Consider the following 14,826-nt stretch of genomic DNA (forward strand, 5'->3'; position numbering starts at 1 on the left):
CCAACTCCCGGAGCTTGCTCAAACTCACGTACATCATGTTGGTGATGCCATCCAACCATTGCATCCTCTGTCATCCCTTTCTCCTGCCTTCAATCTTGCCCAGCATCAGGGTCTTCTCCAGTGGGTCAGTTCTTCACATCAGGTGGTCACAGTATTGGAGCTTCAGCTTCAGTCCTTCCAGTGAATATTCAGAACTGATTTCCTTTAGGATTGACTGGTTTGATCTCCTTGCAGTCCAAGGGGCTCTCAAGAGTCGTCTCCAACACCACAGTTCAAAAGCCTCAATTCTTCAGTGCTCAGCTTTCTTTATGGTCCAACTCTCACATCCATACACGATTACTGGAAAAACCATAGCTTTGCCTATACAGACACTTGTCAGCAAAGTTATGTCTCTGGTTTTTAACATGCTCCGAGTTCAGCATATTTTTTCTGTGATTATTTTGTCTTCTTGATTAGCTCTTATTTTGAAAGTGTCCTTGTTTATCAGTGGAAATATCTGTTAGTGTGAAGCTGTCTGAGACCAGTGTTGCCAGTGCAGCTTTCGGGTGATTAGTGTTTGTATGGTCTGTCACTGCCCATCCTTTGGCTTTTGAGCTGTGTGTGTCATTTTGTTTAAAATGGGGCTTGGGTTTTCTCACCACTTAGTCTGACAGTCTCTGCCTCTTGATAGGAGTGTTTCATTTGTACTCAAGGTAAATACGAATGTGGTTGGGTTTAAGTCTGACGTGAAGTCGCTCAGTCGTGTCCAACTCATTGCGATCCCATGGACTGTAGCCTACTGGGCTCCTCCGTCCATGGGATTTTCCAGGCAAGAATACTGGAGTGGGTTGCCATTTCCTTCTCCAGGGGAACTTCCCTACCCAGGGTTCAAACCCGGGTCTCCCGCATTGTAGGCAGACGCTTTACCGTCTGAGCCACAAGGGAAGCCCTCGAGTTTAAGTCTGCCATCTTGCTTTTTTTTTTTTTTCCATCTGTTTTTTGTTTTCTCTTTTTTTTTTGTCTTCTCTTGGATTGAATTATTTTTTGGATTTCATTTTATCTCTACTGTTGATTTAGCTGTACCCTACCAATTATTATTACTATCTTTTTTTTACTAATTAGTGATTGCTCTAAGGTTTACAATATGTTACTTTAAGTTACCACGGCCTATTTTCAAATGACATACTATTAAATAATTCACATATAAGAACCTAACAGAAATATGCTTCAGTTTTCCCTTTTATCCATTATACTATGTGTCATAGATTTTACTACTACATATGACATAAACCTCACATTACATTTAAATTATCTTAAAAATAAAAATATCTTTGCTAACATGTTGACCATTTCTAACGTTCTTCTTTCATGTAGATTAAGTTTCCATCCCGTATTGTTTTTCTTCTGCTTAAAGAATTTCTTTTAACGTTTTTTGTGGTACAAGTATACTGTTGACGACCACTGCCTCTTTTTCCTTTTGAAAAAGTCTTTAATTTGTATTCATTTTTGAAAGAATTTAATTAGATATAGAATTCCAGGCCTGCCCTCTGTGGGCATTTTAAAGATATTTTTTTTTTTGAAATGCCAGATGGCCAAGTTTTTGTGGTTTTATTAACACAAACGCAATGTGCAGACTAGCTGTCTGTTCATTTCTCTGCTGGGCGGCCTGGCGTAGGATTGGTGACTCTCAGGGCCGGCAGGATTGCTCTTTCCACACTGGCTTTGAGTCCTTGGAGGAGACGTGTGAGTAACCTAAGCACAGGAAGGTTGCAGCATTTCAGGCTCCCTGAAGTTGTGGACCAGGAACTTCCGGAAGCCACTGGGCAGTACGACCTTCATGTTCTTGTTGCTCCCGTAACCAGCGTTGGGCACTTGTATCTGGCCCTTGAGTTTCTTGAGCACCCTGTTGTCAGTGCCTCTGGGTTTCCATCAGTTCCACTTAATTTAGACATATCAATATGACTGGTGTGGGTTCAACTTCTTGGTCCTCTTTTTGACGAGCCTCACGAGGGGTCTGAAGGTGGCCCTGATGGCTGTCACCTCTGTAAAGTGGGCAGTGCTGAGGAAGAGCCAAAGATACTATCCTATTGTTTCTTTGTTTTTCTTTTGTCCTGCACAGTATTTGATCAGAAGTCTGAAGTCATTTTTAATCTTGATTAATATGTGTAGGTAATGTTTCTCTTTTTTTTCTGGCTGCTTATAATATTTTTCCCTTTTCATATTTTTAGAATTTGGTTATGGTGTACTTTAGTATACTTATGTGTTTGTTCTGCTTGGGGTTTGTTGAGCTTCTGGATCTGTGAGTTTCTAGTTTTCATCAAACTTAGAAAATTTTCAGTCATTATTCAAATAGTTTTCTCTTTGGGGTCCTCCACCATCCTTCATTTTAATCTGTTTCTGCTGCAGTGTTTTCAAGTGCACTTACTTTTTTCCCTGTAGTAGCTAATCTACTGTCATTACCATTCAGTGAAATTTCTATTTCAAATATGTTTCTTCATCTCTAGAAGTCCTACTTTCTTCTTATACCTCACATTTCTGTCCTTACTGTGATCATGTTTTCCTTTGAATTATTTTTTAAAAGAAAATCTTTAATTTATTTGGCTGTGTAGGGTCTTGGTTGTTGCACATGGGATCTTTAGTTGTGGCGTGCAGACTCTCAGTTGTGGCATGTGGGGTCTGGTTCCCTGACCAGGGATCGAACCTAAGCCCCCTGAACTGGGAGCATGGTGTCTTAGCCACTGAAACCCCAGGAAAGTTCTATTTTTAAAATTTATTGAGGTTTTTTACTTGACATACAGCATTATATTAATTTCAGGTATACAACATGATTTGATATTTGTATTTTTTAATTGAGCTAAATTCTTGAATAAAGCTGGACTGGTGAGACTCATGGATCTTGTGGACTTGGTTCAGCTTCTGACAAGCAGTTTGGCTGCTCAGACCTTACCCCTCTTTCAAAACCATGTCTGAGCTGCATGTTAAAGATGGGAGTGAGTCCTCCCCGTCATAAGGAAGTGGACTTATTAGGATTCTTCCAGGGGTCCGATTGGTGTTTTGAATGGAGCAGTCCTTCATTGTGTCCACTGTGGGACATTTAGTCCCCCAGACCCCTGCCTTCTAAATGCCTGTGGGGCTCTCTGGTCACTGTGACAGCCAGAAACACCTCCACACACTTTTAAATGCCTGTCTGGGGGTGATTCCACCCCAGAGTTGAGATCTACTGGGTCATGACATTGCTTTGAGACTGGCCAGGTTTGTATTTTGTTGGTGGTGAAATGCTGCAGGGAAAGACACTGGCATTGTCCTTTGCCTGCTTCGTTTTGGCTTATGTATATGAAGTGGTTCCTTTGTTTTACTCTTTTAACTAAAAAATTAATTAAGTACATATTAATTGAGTATCGATACCAGTTACATTCTAAGTGCTGAAGATCAGCCTTCACCAAGGTGGTAAAGTGCCTGCCTTCAAGGAACTGAAAACTAGCAGGGACAGACATTAGTAAACAAGTTATATAATGAAGAATTTCAGATGGTGTCATAAGGACATCCACATGCAGAGTAGCAAGGATGAATGATGCCTGTCCTGGTTATCAAGAAATAGTTTTCTAAAGAACACAGGTATTTCAACATGAGCTAGAGAATCACCTGGAAAATAATCGTATTAGGCAATTCTCAGATTGGTAAGAAGTCATTTGTGAGGTCACTGTGAGGTCTGACTGACCTCACAGAGCAGTGAGTTGGAATACAATGTGGGGAAATGCTTGCTCCTTTCTTGGCAGCCCCGAGAACGGTCTTGGAAGTCAGGCTTTGGTGTGCTGAGACCCTAGAAGGCTCTGTGAAGCCAAAGTTTGAGGAACTCAGAGAGTGTTGCTATTTAAGCTCCTTGGTGGGGCTGTGCTTCTTACATACTTTGAATATCCCAGAAAGACTCTGTAAGGAGCCAGCATCAGTGGTGGGTCCCCAAGGAAGAGGAGGCTGTTGGGATGAGAAGGGAGCTTCCTTTTTAAATTTTTTAAAGCAGAGTATATTTACATGGCTCACATAAAAAGGTACAAAAGCATATATGATGAAACAGACTTCTTTGGTGCTGTGTATGGTTTAAACTTTTTCCTCTGGCAAATATTAGCTGTTCAGGGGATGAACTAATTTAAAGGGAAGTTCCTTGGAGGTATGATTCACAGTGATTAGTTGTATCTCAGGAAGAAAGTTTTAGTTTAAATCAGAATGAGACTTCCTGAATAATAGAGCTGTTTGTGTTAGTTCCATCTAGTTAAATAACTTACATTTATTATTTATGGGGTAGCATTAAGGTTGTTGCTTAATAAAATGTGGTCTAAACAAAACTTGATTATTTTGATTAAGTAGAAGTGCTCCAGTCCTTTTGGTACCCGTCCTTTTAGCTGAGTCATCATAGGCAGGTTCTTTAACCTCCCTTGCCTCAGTTTCCTCATCAGCAATACTTCCATACATTTATTGTGAGAATGAAATAAAGAAGGAGCTAAGTAAATGTTTGCACTTAATATTTACCAGATGGACTGAAGGAAGCCCTCAAGAAGGCAATGAACTTTATATAATCTGTTCAAACCCAATCCATTCTGCTCTTTGTTGCCCGCTCATTCATTCAGCAAATATCTGTGGAAGGTCTGTGGCTCAGCAGGTGAAGAATTTACCTGCAATGTAGGAGACACGGAGAAGCGAGTTTGATCCCCGGATTGGGACGATCCCCTCTAGGAGGAAATGGCAACCCACTCCAGTATTCTTGCCTGGAGAATTCAATGGGCAGAGGAGCCTGGTGGGCTATAGTCCAAAGGGTCACAAAAGAGAGTTGGACACGACTAAGCAAACAAGCACATAACGTGTGCCTGATACTGACCCAGGGATACAGTGATGAGCAGACACAGTTTCTGCCCACTTGGAGTATATAATCCGGTGAGGACACAGACATCAGTCGGATATCACACACTTAAAATTGCAGTTTGGCTTAGTCCAAGAGGAGAGGAGAGGTGTGGAGTACCGTGGAGAGGTACACGATGTGAGTATATATTCAGAAGATTTGAATATACAGATATTCTCCTGTCAGAGAAGGAATGCTTTCCCAAGAGTGACTTAGCTGGCATCTGAAGAAGTTAAGCCGTCAGAGAGAAGGGAAGGAACAGCTGGTGCAAAGGCCCCTTGACAGAGGAAGAAAAGGCAAGTGTGTGCGTTGTGGGCAGAGCTGGGGAATGTGGTGCCAGACCTAGTATGTCAGAGGAGACACATGGCCAAACTGAGATGGTTTATCTGTATTAGAGTCATTGTTTTTTACTGGGGTAGTTGGGTGGATGAGATCAGAGTATTGTTTTGAAGAGAGAGTCTGCTTGCAGGGTGGAAACTGAATTAGAAGAGAGCCAGCATGGATGTGAGTGAGCTGATGAGAAGGCTATGGCAGTGGTCCAGGCAGGGGTTTTTGAAAGCTTGGACTTAAGTGACGTTGGAAGAAATGGAGCAAAGTGGATGGCCTGATTCCACGGATGTTTAGGAGGGCATATGGAAAGACTTGATATGGTGTTTGCTCTGGCAGGTGAGGGGAGGTGCTGCCCAGGGTGGTCTTTTGGATTCTAGTTTGCGTATTTTGGTGGAAGGTTGACTTTCACCCAGATAGGGAAAGCAGAAGAGGTCATATGTGGTGGAGGGAGAGGATTATGAATCTGCTATGGGATTTGTTAAGTCCAGGAGAAGGCAGGAAGTTGTAGAACTCAAGAGAGGTGTGGGCTGGAGCCCTAAATGCATCAGCTTGTGGATGCCTGGAGCTTTAGGAGGGAGGGGAGCACGTTCAGGTTTCCAGTTACTTTCCATACTTTCTAATCTTATGCTGGCTGACCTTCTTGTCCTAGGGAAGAAGGGGCTCTTGAGAAGGACTTCGGATGAAGTGGTAGGGTCCTTCCAGCAGAGTCCTTGCCTCCTCCCTGTGTGGGAGCAGCTGGGCATGAGGAATCTTTGGGGACCCTCTGTGGACTGGACTCTTTCCTCTCTCCACTTCCATTCTTTTACCCAGAAGGCTTAGCACTTGCCATCTGATCCAGCTGGGAGGAGTTTGGAGGCTGGCTCCACAGATTAGCTCATTTGTCTGGATATTATCTGTGGATAATTGGGAATTGGTTTGAACATCAGTAACAGTAAACTAATCATGACTCTCTCAAGCTGCTTGTTTTCTTCCTTTGGAGATTTGTAGATTTCCTCCTAGGTTGTCTGTCTCTGTCTCTTGTCTCTCCCTTTCTCTGAGCTGTGGCCATGTCAGCTAAGGGTTGAAGGTAAATTTGAGGGTGAGGGGAGAGATCCAGAGAAAGAAACAGACTAAGATCAGGCGAGTGGGCCACATGCTGCCTGCGGGTTGGTCTGTTTATCTGTCAGCTTGTCACTAGCTTATTTTCAAAAACCCGACTTTCTTTTCTCCTGGGGATTGGTATCCTGAGCGACAGGTGGTAATAGGAACCAGTGTTCATGGTTTACTGCTTCCTTGGCTCCAGGTAGATGCTGAGTGTAGGCAACTGGGGCCCCCTTGTGGCTGGATCTGGTTCTTCACTTTTGCTCTGCTTGCTGGTCAGTGTGGAGGGCGGCCGTGGGCAGAGATGGCAAAAGGAAAGTTTGGCTCACTTAACACCTTTTGTGGACTTTGCTATTGCTGTGGGTTTCATGATGGTCCCCAGCCGCTGCTACTCAGCTGCCTGGGCCCCCTGAAGCCAAATTCAGCCTTCTTGAGGTGTTGTGACTGTGAACCTGAACCTGGAAGCCCTGTCTCCATGTTCTCTAGCAAATTTGGGCTTCTCGGGCTACTTCTTACAAGGAACCCACCACAGACCTCTCTGCATATGGAAACGGGTGAGAAGTGCCAGAAGTAGTTGTTTGTGTGGGTCGCTCCAGAATGGCACGCCTTTGGTTTTTTGATGTCCATTGGGTGGCACTGCAATCTTACTTTTGTTTTTATTTTTCTTTGCAGCCAAGCTCTGCTCCAGGAAGTGAAAATGTGGTGCCTCGAGAGCCGCTGGTAAGAAGCCACGATATATAGTATGAGTCTCTATTAATTAAAATATGTAGTATGATTCTCTGTTAATCAAAACGCTGAGTTTAAAGAAGCCTGATGATCCTATAGTCATGCGTCAGTAGTGCCCCCGAATATAGGAGTGGAGGTGTTCTGTGGAGACCCAGCCCATCAGCGACCTCTCACTTCTGACTGCTTTTCAGGCATGCAGAGGTTAGCGAGATTCCCTCTTAGTAAAGCCTGGTCTTTTCTGGAATGAGGAGCACCCACCCCTGGTCTGGTGATGCACCATTTATTTCTTGTTAATCAGTGGGACGCCCAAAACCTATGGTGGCTGAGCTGAAGCGAGGTTGCTGGACCTGACCAAGGAGCTGAGCTGCTTGATTGTCTGAAATAGCCATTCTGTTCCTCAGAGTGAGGGCACTTCAAGTGGCCTTTGAAGAACAGATAAGAGAGAGAGAGTTCTGTTTCTGCCTGGCCTGTAATTAGGTTTGTGATGCTCACTACCAACATTCTCTGCTAACACAATTGATAGGGAAGAGGCCTACTAAGTGCTGAAGCTAATTCTCTTTACACAGTGCGTTTGCCTTGGTGGTCTTGGCCTGAGTGCCTGCCCCATTTTCTGTTTTGCGTTTCAAGGCCTACTGCAAATCCTCTTGGCTGAATATTAAGCCCTTTTCTGTACTGGAAATTCCCTGGCAGTCCAGTGGTTAAGACTCTGCACTCTCATTGCTGGAGCCTGGGTTCAATCCCTGATTGGGGAACTAAGATTCCACAGACTGCGTCACAGCCAAAAAAAAAAAAAAAAAGACTTGTTCTCCAGAGAAGTTTTACAGAGGGGCCAGCTTTACGTTTAACTTCGCAGAGCTTTTTCTTTCACTGAATAGTGATAGCAAGCTTAGGGATATACCTCCAAGCTTTTGTTTCAGCAGGGCCTGTAGTTTTACCTGTTTTCCTTCCCTCTCCTTCTGGAGGTATGGGAGGAGGTGACGTGAGGCCCTTACTGGTATGAACAAGTCTGAATCCCGGCCTGTGCTAAGACTTTCCAAGGCAGGAGGTGAGTTGGATCTGGCTGAGCTGGAGGAAGGCCCGGGTGGCGCCAGCCCTGCGGGACTGGTGGAGAGAGCCACTCTTGTCCTGCATGTCACCTGCTCTTCCCAAGGATGGCTCCCTTCTCGCCACTCCCCTAGTGGCTTCATTTCCCTCTTTTGGTATTGCGTGGGCTCTTCCTTGTGGTCTCGGTGGTGTGAAAGCCAGAGGAGGCTTTGCTCGGCCAGTCCCTTAGGTTGGGAGCTTGTTTCCCGTGGGGCCTGCCTCAGTGCCCCTCAGACTGAAGTTGTGGTTGACTTTGGACTAAAGTTCAAATTGAACACTCTAATCCTCTTCAGTCCTTTATTCCTCAGTCTCTTTTCACATTTTTATCTACTCATTTAACTACTGATCACCAGAAGAGCGGCTGGACCATCTTTTGGGCGTTCTTTCTAGCATGGAGCCCTGAGCAGTTGGTGGCATCGCTGACTATTGGGTGCTTGGAGCCCTGTGGCCCTTTTGCTCTGCTAATGTTTCTGTGCACTGCTCGTTTCCTGCTGCATTCGGCATCTGCATGTTGGTTGCTTGTATTTTTATTTCTTTCTTTTCTGGGAGGCCCTGAGCAGTCTTCAAACCCTAGTAGCCAGAGATCGTCCAGAGTTCAGACTCATTCTCTCCAGGCCAACTCCACAATTACCTTATATTTAATTAATATTTTTTCCCCTCTTTACATACTTGCTGCATAATTGCTCAGAGGAAAGAAAACACATAGCAGCAATTTATATATATATAAAAAAACAATAATTAAAAAAAACCCCCGAAATAAACTCCCATCTCATTTGGGTTGATCCTATGAGTTGGGTAATTAGGGCCCTATTAAAAGGTAGACCCTTCCTCCTTCCCTTCTTTTTTTATTAATTTTTTTATATTAAACTCCCACAGTCTCTCAGTCATGCCCTTATTGCTTTTGGCCAACCATTTGCAGCAGCCTGATTAAATGAGGGCACCAGCCGAGTTGTATGCTCTTGTGTGAGCTACTTCTGCCTCTTGGGAGAGGCGGCAGGAGGGTGCCAGGCAGAGAGGCTGCCGAGGGCCAGTGGTGCCTTGTGTGGCTGGTCAGGGGGACAGGACGAGCCGCTGCGAACTGGCAGCAGGGTAGAGAGAGTTACAAGGTACCAGAGAGGTGATGGGGCACCCACCCACAGAAAGCCCCCTAGCACTCAGCCCAAGGGCCTAGCTATACCCTCACTCCCACCCCCCAGGGAGATTCCTTAGGCTGTATGTGTTAGCTGTCTCCTGGGTACTCAGGAGGAGCAGACAATTGAAGAATAAAGCTAAGCCTTCTTCCTAAGTAATTTATATATCTTATTTGGGGAAGAAAATGCATTTGTTACATGCAAGACAATTAGCAAATGGCACAAGGTTGTATATAATTTTAGCAAACAGTACAAAATTGTATATAATTTGGTGCAGAATTGCCTGGCTGGGAGTATAAGAGAGCCTTCATTATTCAGAGAAGGAAGAGTTCTCTGGTGGGTGGGGGGTTCCTTAGGGATGGTTTATGTGAAACTCGAGGCCAGGGCTGGAGGAATAGGATAGTCCAGTGTTGGAGGGAACACCATGCTCAGTTATTTCTGGTTTTGTTTTTAACCAAATGGAGTGCATATTTTCCACAAAATTCCTAAATGAAAGATGCCTGTTCTCTATACTAATAAGGCTAAGCTTGGGATGCTGAAGGCAAATAATCTTGTTCTTTGTCTTCAGAACTAGATGAGCACTTTGGGGTAATTTTCCCCTTTATTAAAAGAGAGGCTGTACTAAGGAGTCGGCATAGTGCATTTGATGTTGTTAGGCAGATGCATGGAGGTGTCTGCCCTACTGCTTTGCTCTGTTTCTAGGAAAGGAGGACCTGGTTTTCATTTCTGTCCTCTCTGGACCCTAAAAGCTGGCTTGTGATTTTGAGTTGATAAGTAGGCTCATTCATGTCTGACTCTTTTGAGATCCTACGGACTGTAGCCCGCCAGGCTCCTCTGTGCATGGGCTTTCCTAGGCAAGAATACTGGAGTGGGTTGACATTTCCTCCTTCATGGGATCTTCCTGACCCAGGGATTGAACCCGAGTCTGCTGCGTTTCCTTCATTGGCAAGCGGATTCTTTACCACTGCACCACCTTGTGGTCTCTAATTGGCACACTTGTGTGTATAGCCATCCCCTCGTCTTGATTCTGGCTGCGTAGTGACACTGCGCGTTACCTTCTCTTGCCCCTGCAGACCTCCTCCCCTCGCTAAAGAACCAACCCAGCAACTCTGGCCGTATTAGTGGGGTGATTGCTCTGTAATGTCATGATGTCCTTGGGGTGGTGATTGGTGAACAGACTCCCCTTGATAAATTCTGTGAACTCCCCACTGAAATTCTCTGATGGTTAATGACAGAACTCTTTGCCAGAGTTAAAATGGCTGATTACTTTTTCTTTACACTTTGTTCACTGAGCTTTGCCTCCCAGGACAAGCTCCAGAGTACTGACCTCTAGCTTCCCCCAGACCTGCTCAAAACCTGTAAATTTCCTGCAGACCTGGCTTTTCTCATCACCTATGTGGGCACATGCTCAAGCCGTCGCAGAGGCTCTGGGCTGGTCCCCGCACTGCTCTGCCAGGATCACATGCTCCTGCCTAGTTGATAAACCTTTAAGAATGGCCGGACGATTGTCTGCATCGAGTTCCTCCCTTGCTTTGATACAGAAGCAGGGCTTAAGTAATCTTAGAGTCCTTCCAGTCATACAGGTTGAGGGTATTTGAAGCAGCTGTAAATACGGTTTCATTTACGGTCTGCTCACTTTTTTCAGTACAGGTTCCTCAGTGTTCAGCAGTACAGTTGCTTATGTACTTTATATAATGCCTGTGGATCTGGGCTAAACTAGAATTTCAGCATTTTGCTCTTTGAAACCAACTTGTTTCTAATGGGTGAGTCTTCTGCTGTCTTCTCTTCCTCTGACCTGTAGGTATAGGTTTTGTTTTTGTTTCTGTCCTTTTTCTGCACCCTCTACCAAAATAACCTCAAACAACAGCTAATGTTCCTTTATAAATGATGATGGCAGTTCTACTTTATCACCTTCCCTGGTGCTGCTGCCAAGGCGCTTCAGTCGTGTTCGACTCTGTGTGACCCCATAGACGGCAGCCTACCAGGCTCCTCCGTCCATGGGATTTTCCAGGCAAGAGTACTGGAGTGGGGTTCCATTGCCTTCTCCTATCACCTTCCCTAGGATTAATGTTTTTTGGTATGCTGAATTACTTCCCCATGACTTAATTATTCTATAACTGGAATTTTGCTCCTTTTGATCGTTTTCTCCCATTCCTCCCACCCTCCTCTGAGTTCTAGTTTTTAATTTTAATTTTTTAGGCTCCACATATTTGAAGTACAGAAGTATCGTGTCTCCTCAGGTTTCTCCCGGAGGCTAAGACAGAGCCTTGCCTGGGGTGAAGGGGTTGGGTGGGTGGTTCATGTGTTTGATCTCCACCCTTCTTGGGGAGCTCTTCTACCTCATACCTGGACACCTAAGATTTTCTCTTTGGTTTTTAAGTCAGTTAACCAGAGGCTGGCAATCAAAAGTCTTTTAAGGGACTTCCCTGGTGGTACAGTAGTTAAGACTCTGTGCTTCTAGTACGAAGGGTGGGGGTGAGGGGGGAAAGGATTTGATCCCTTGTTGGGGAACTAAGATCCCACATGCCGTGTGATGTGGCCAAAAAGTAAAATCTAAAAAATCTTGGTGAATTCAGGGAGCTCCTCTTTAGGAGAAGAGCCATGGCCGGTCGCCTGTCTCCTGGAAACCTCTTGCAGGCACCTCTGGCACAGTCTTCCCCACACTTGTGTCTTTTGTGGTTCCAACACTTGGCTAAACTTGTTGGTGGGCTCACGGTCTGTAGGTGATTCTCATGTTTTTTCCCCACCAAAACATTTCTGAAAGATGACATTCACGTGCCCAGTGCATTTCTTTGTGTATACTCATGTGAAATGTGTGTATGTGTGTATGTATGTATAGAACATACAATACATATATATTTATTTTATAAAGTTCAAAGCACTTGGCAGAGTAAAATTGATTTTAACATTGTATTCATGAAAGAATTTTATAAGCATGGAGTAGTGACACTAGCCACTTAGATTTTAGGAAATTGTCATTTTTCCAGGAAAAATAAATATGGCAAATCTAAAGTATTAAGCATTATTATCTAAAGAGTTTGTAATGGTTCATTTCTGTGAGTGTAACAGAGTTAGGTTTGCTCCACTGAGCTGTGATTTCCATCTGTTTCCCACTCAGGGTCTGCTTGGAGGCAGGTGACTGGGGATGATGATGTAGCTGCTGCTGCTGCTGCTACTAGGTCGCTTCAGTCGTGTCCGACTCTGTGCAACCCCAGAGACGGCAGCCCACCAGGCTCCCCCGTCCCTGGGATTCTCCAGGCAAGAACACTGGAGTGGGGTGCCATCGCCTTCTCCAATGATGTTGTAGGGATAACCCTAAATCTGCTCTATTTATTTGTAAAAAGTGAGCCATCTGCCGGTTTTGGTGCTTACTTTATGAAAGGCACAAGGCACCCCTCACAGCTGCTGTAAGAAACTTGGAATCTAAATTAAATGTAAACACCCAGAGGGTGGGGCTTGTGGTACACCCCCGGCATGTCGTGTGTCCTGACTCCAGATTTGGGACCGGAGGTCCAGGCACTGCAGATTGGAGGAAATGTTGGCTTTCCTCCTTCCCCAATCCCCCAAAACATTGCTCTTTAACACTGACACCCCTTGTCAGGAGGGAGCCTGAGATTCCTGCCTGTCCTGTGGATTGGGGGAGGAAACTGGTGAGAACTAAATGCTGAAATGGTTGAACCTGAGAAAAGCCTCATTCTGTCTCTGGTGGCTTCTCTCTAATCTCTAGGCTACTTACTGATTTTGAAATTACTGCCTCTTCCTGCTCCGTCCTTCCTATTACAGACCTAGGAGGTTTATTGAATAGACCAGGCGGTGCCCTTTAAGTTGTTTCCTCCTCCAGGTAAATGAAGAGGTGTTTTTTTTTTTTTTTCCTGTTTTAAGATATCCTTTTGCAAATAATTATTAGATGAATCGAAACTCTTAGGAGTAATAATTAGAGAAATGGAATTTGAAATTGGTGTTCAGCTTTGTTTATATTTTGGGTTCCTGCTTTCGTGGTAATACTTTATATTTGCTGTAGTTCCGGTAATCAAGAGGCCCAACTTTTGGATAACTGAGCAGTGTCCTCCTTCTGGAGATGTGGGAACTGGCAAGCTGAGTGCACAAGTGCCTTTTTTTAGAGGCACAGTGATCGGGGAATTGGGTTTTTAATCTTGTCACCAGCTTCATTCTTTGAAAAAGTGAAAGCCGCTCAGTTGTGTCTGACTCTTTGTGACCCCATGTACTGTAGCCCGCCAGGCTCTTCTGTTCATGGAATTCTCCAGGCCAGAATACTGGAGTGGGTAGCTGTTACCTTCTCCAGGGGATCTTCCCAACTCAGGTATCGAACCCAGGTCTCCCACATGGCAGGCGGATTCTTCACCATCTCAGCCACCAGGGAAACCTCCCTTTCCTCTTGGAAACATGGTCTCAGAATTTCCTACCCAGGCGTTGCTGGGCATGGGGTATCTAGAGCTCTTATTTGGGCAGAGTGACCTTCTGAAAATGTTTTTTTGTTTAAAATAAGTCAGTATCTTATTTATTTTTGGCTGCACCGGGTCTTCATTGCTGCCCCCAGACTTTCTCTAGTTGCAGCGAGCGGTGGCTACTCTGTTGTGATGCATGGGCTTCTCATTGCGGTGGCTTCTCTCGTTGTGGCTTAAGGGCTGTAGGGCTTGGACTCAGTAACTCTGGCTCACGGGCTTAGTTGCCCTGTGGCCGGCATGTTAAGATCTTATTTCCCAAACCAGGAATCGAACCCATGTCCACTGTATTGGCAGGCAGATTCTTAACCACTGGACCACCAGGGAAGTCCTTTAAAATCAGTCATTATCTTATGTGAAAGAATCTTCATGCAAAAGCTGCTTTTACAGGGTGACCTAAAGGGGGTTATTCTGTATGACAAATTCAGCAAATCCCCCACAAACCTCCAGTTTGTGAAGCACCGGATGTCATGCTTTGGGCAGCCATGTGCCCTGCGCTCTCCAGGATAATTTCAATTTAAAATACTCTAGCCCCTTGTCAAACCATGCAGACCAATTTGGGTTTGAAGAATCCACTCTCGTAGTTAACCCCACTCTGTGCTGAGAAGCCACGGGAAGATAAAGTGGTGCTCGGTCTGAGAAGGACGCGCTCATGGCCCTCCCTCCTTCCCTCCCAGCTCTCCTTTCTTTTATGGTTTGTAGTTATAACCAAGATTTATGCCTGTTGCTCCACAAATCTTCTCCCTGCCATTATGAGTTTGTCTGCGCAGTCTAGAGATGGGCTGACACTGAGTGATGCTTGAGGTAAATCTGCGAGGGGCGCTCCTTGACACCGAGTCAGCCAGGAGCCGACTCCTGGCCCCTGTGGACGGGAAGAAGACGTGCTGCCACCTTTGTGACCTCTTGCCTTGGTGACCTTGGTGGCGCCGTTCTCCTGCTTGTGTTCACAGAGTCTGTGGGGTGGCACCAAGAGGCCTTTCTCTGTGTCTGCTCTGGTCCAGTCGGGCCACAGCAGCGCATCTCCAGGGGCAGGGCTGCCTTTTCCAGCTTGGAGGGGAGGAGCTGCTGATGGAATCCAGCACACAGGTTAATGATTGTACATGTGTGAGTGCCCAGTCACTAAGTCATGTCCGACTGTGACCCC

At 45.2% G+C, this 14,826-nt stretch overlaps 1 protein-coding gene across 2 annotated transcripts in view; it reads left to right on the forward strand.

The window, feature by feature from the left end:
- The window catches only part of PEX14 (peroxisomal biogenesis factor 14), a 143,031-nt gene that overhangs the window by 7,165 nt on the left and 121,040 nt on the right, over positions 1 to 14,826 (forward strand). Inside the window, exon 2 of one of the 2 annotated variants that reach the window (XM_040263407.1) lies at positions 6,953 to 7,000. In XM_040263407.1, coding sequence (XP_040119341.1) covers positions 6,953 to 7,000 — 48 coding nt within the window. Of the gene's footprint in view, positions 1 to 6,952; positions 7,001 to 14,826 lie in introns of those variants that run through there. The other variant, XM_040263408.1, reaches the window with a different exon arrangement.

Source organism: Oryx dammah, unplaced genomic scaffold (assembly GCF_014754425.2).
Source record: "Oryx dammah isolate SB20612 unplaced genomic scaffold, SCBI_Odam_1.1 HiC_scaffold_21, whole genome shotgun sequence".
NCBI lineage: Eukaryota > Metazoa > Chordata > Mammalia > Artiodactyla > Bovidae > Oryx > Oryx dammah.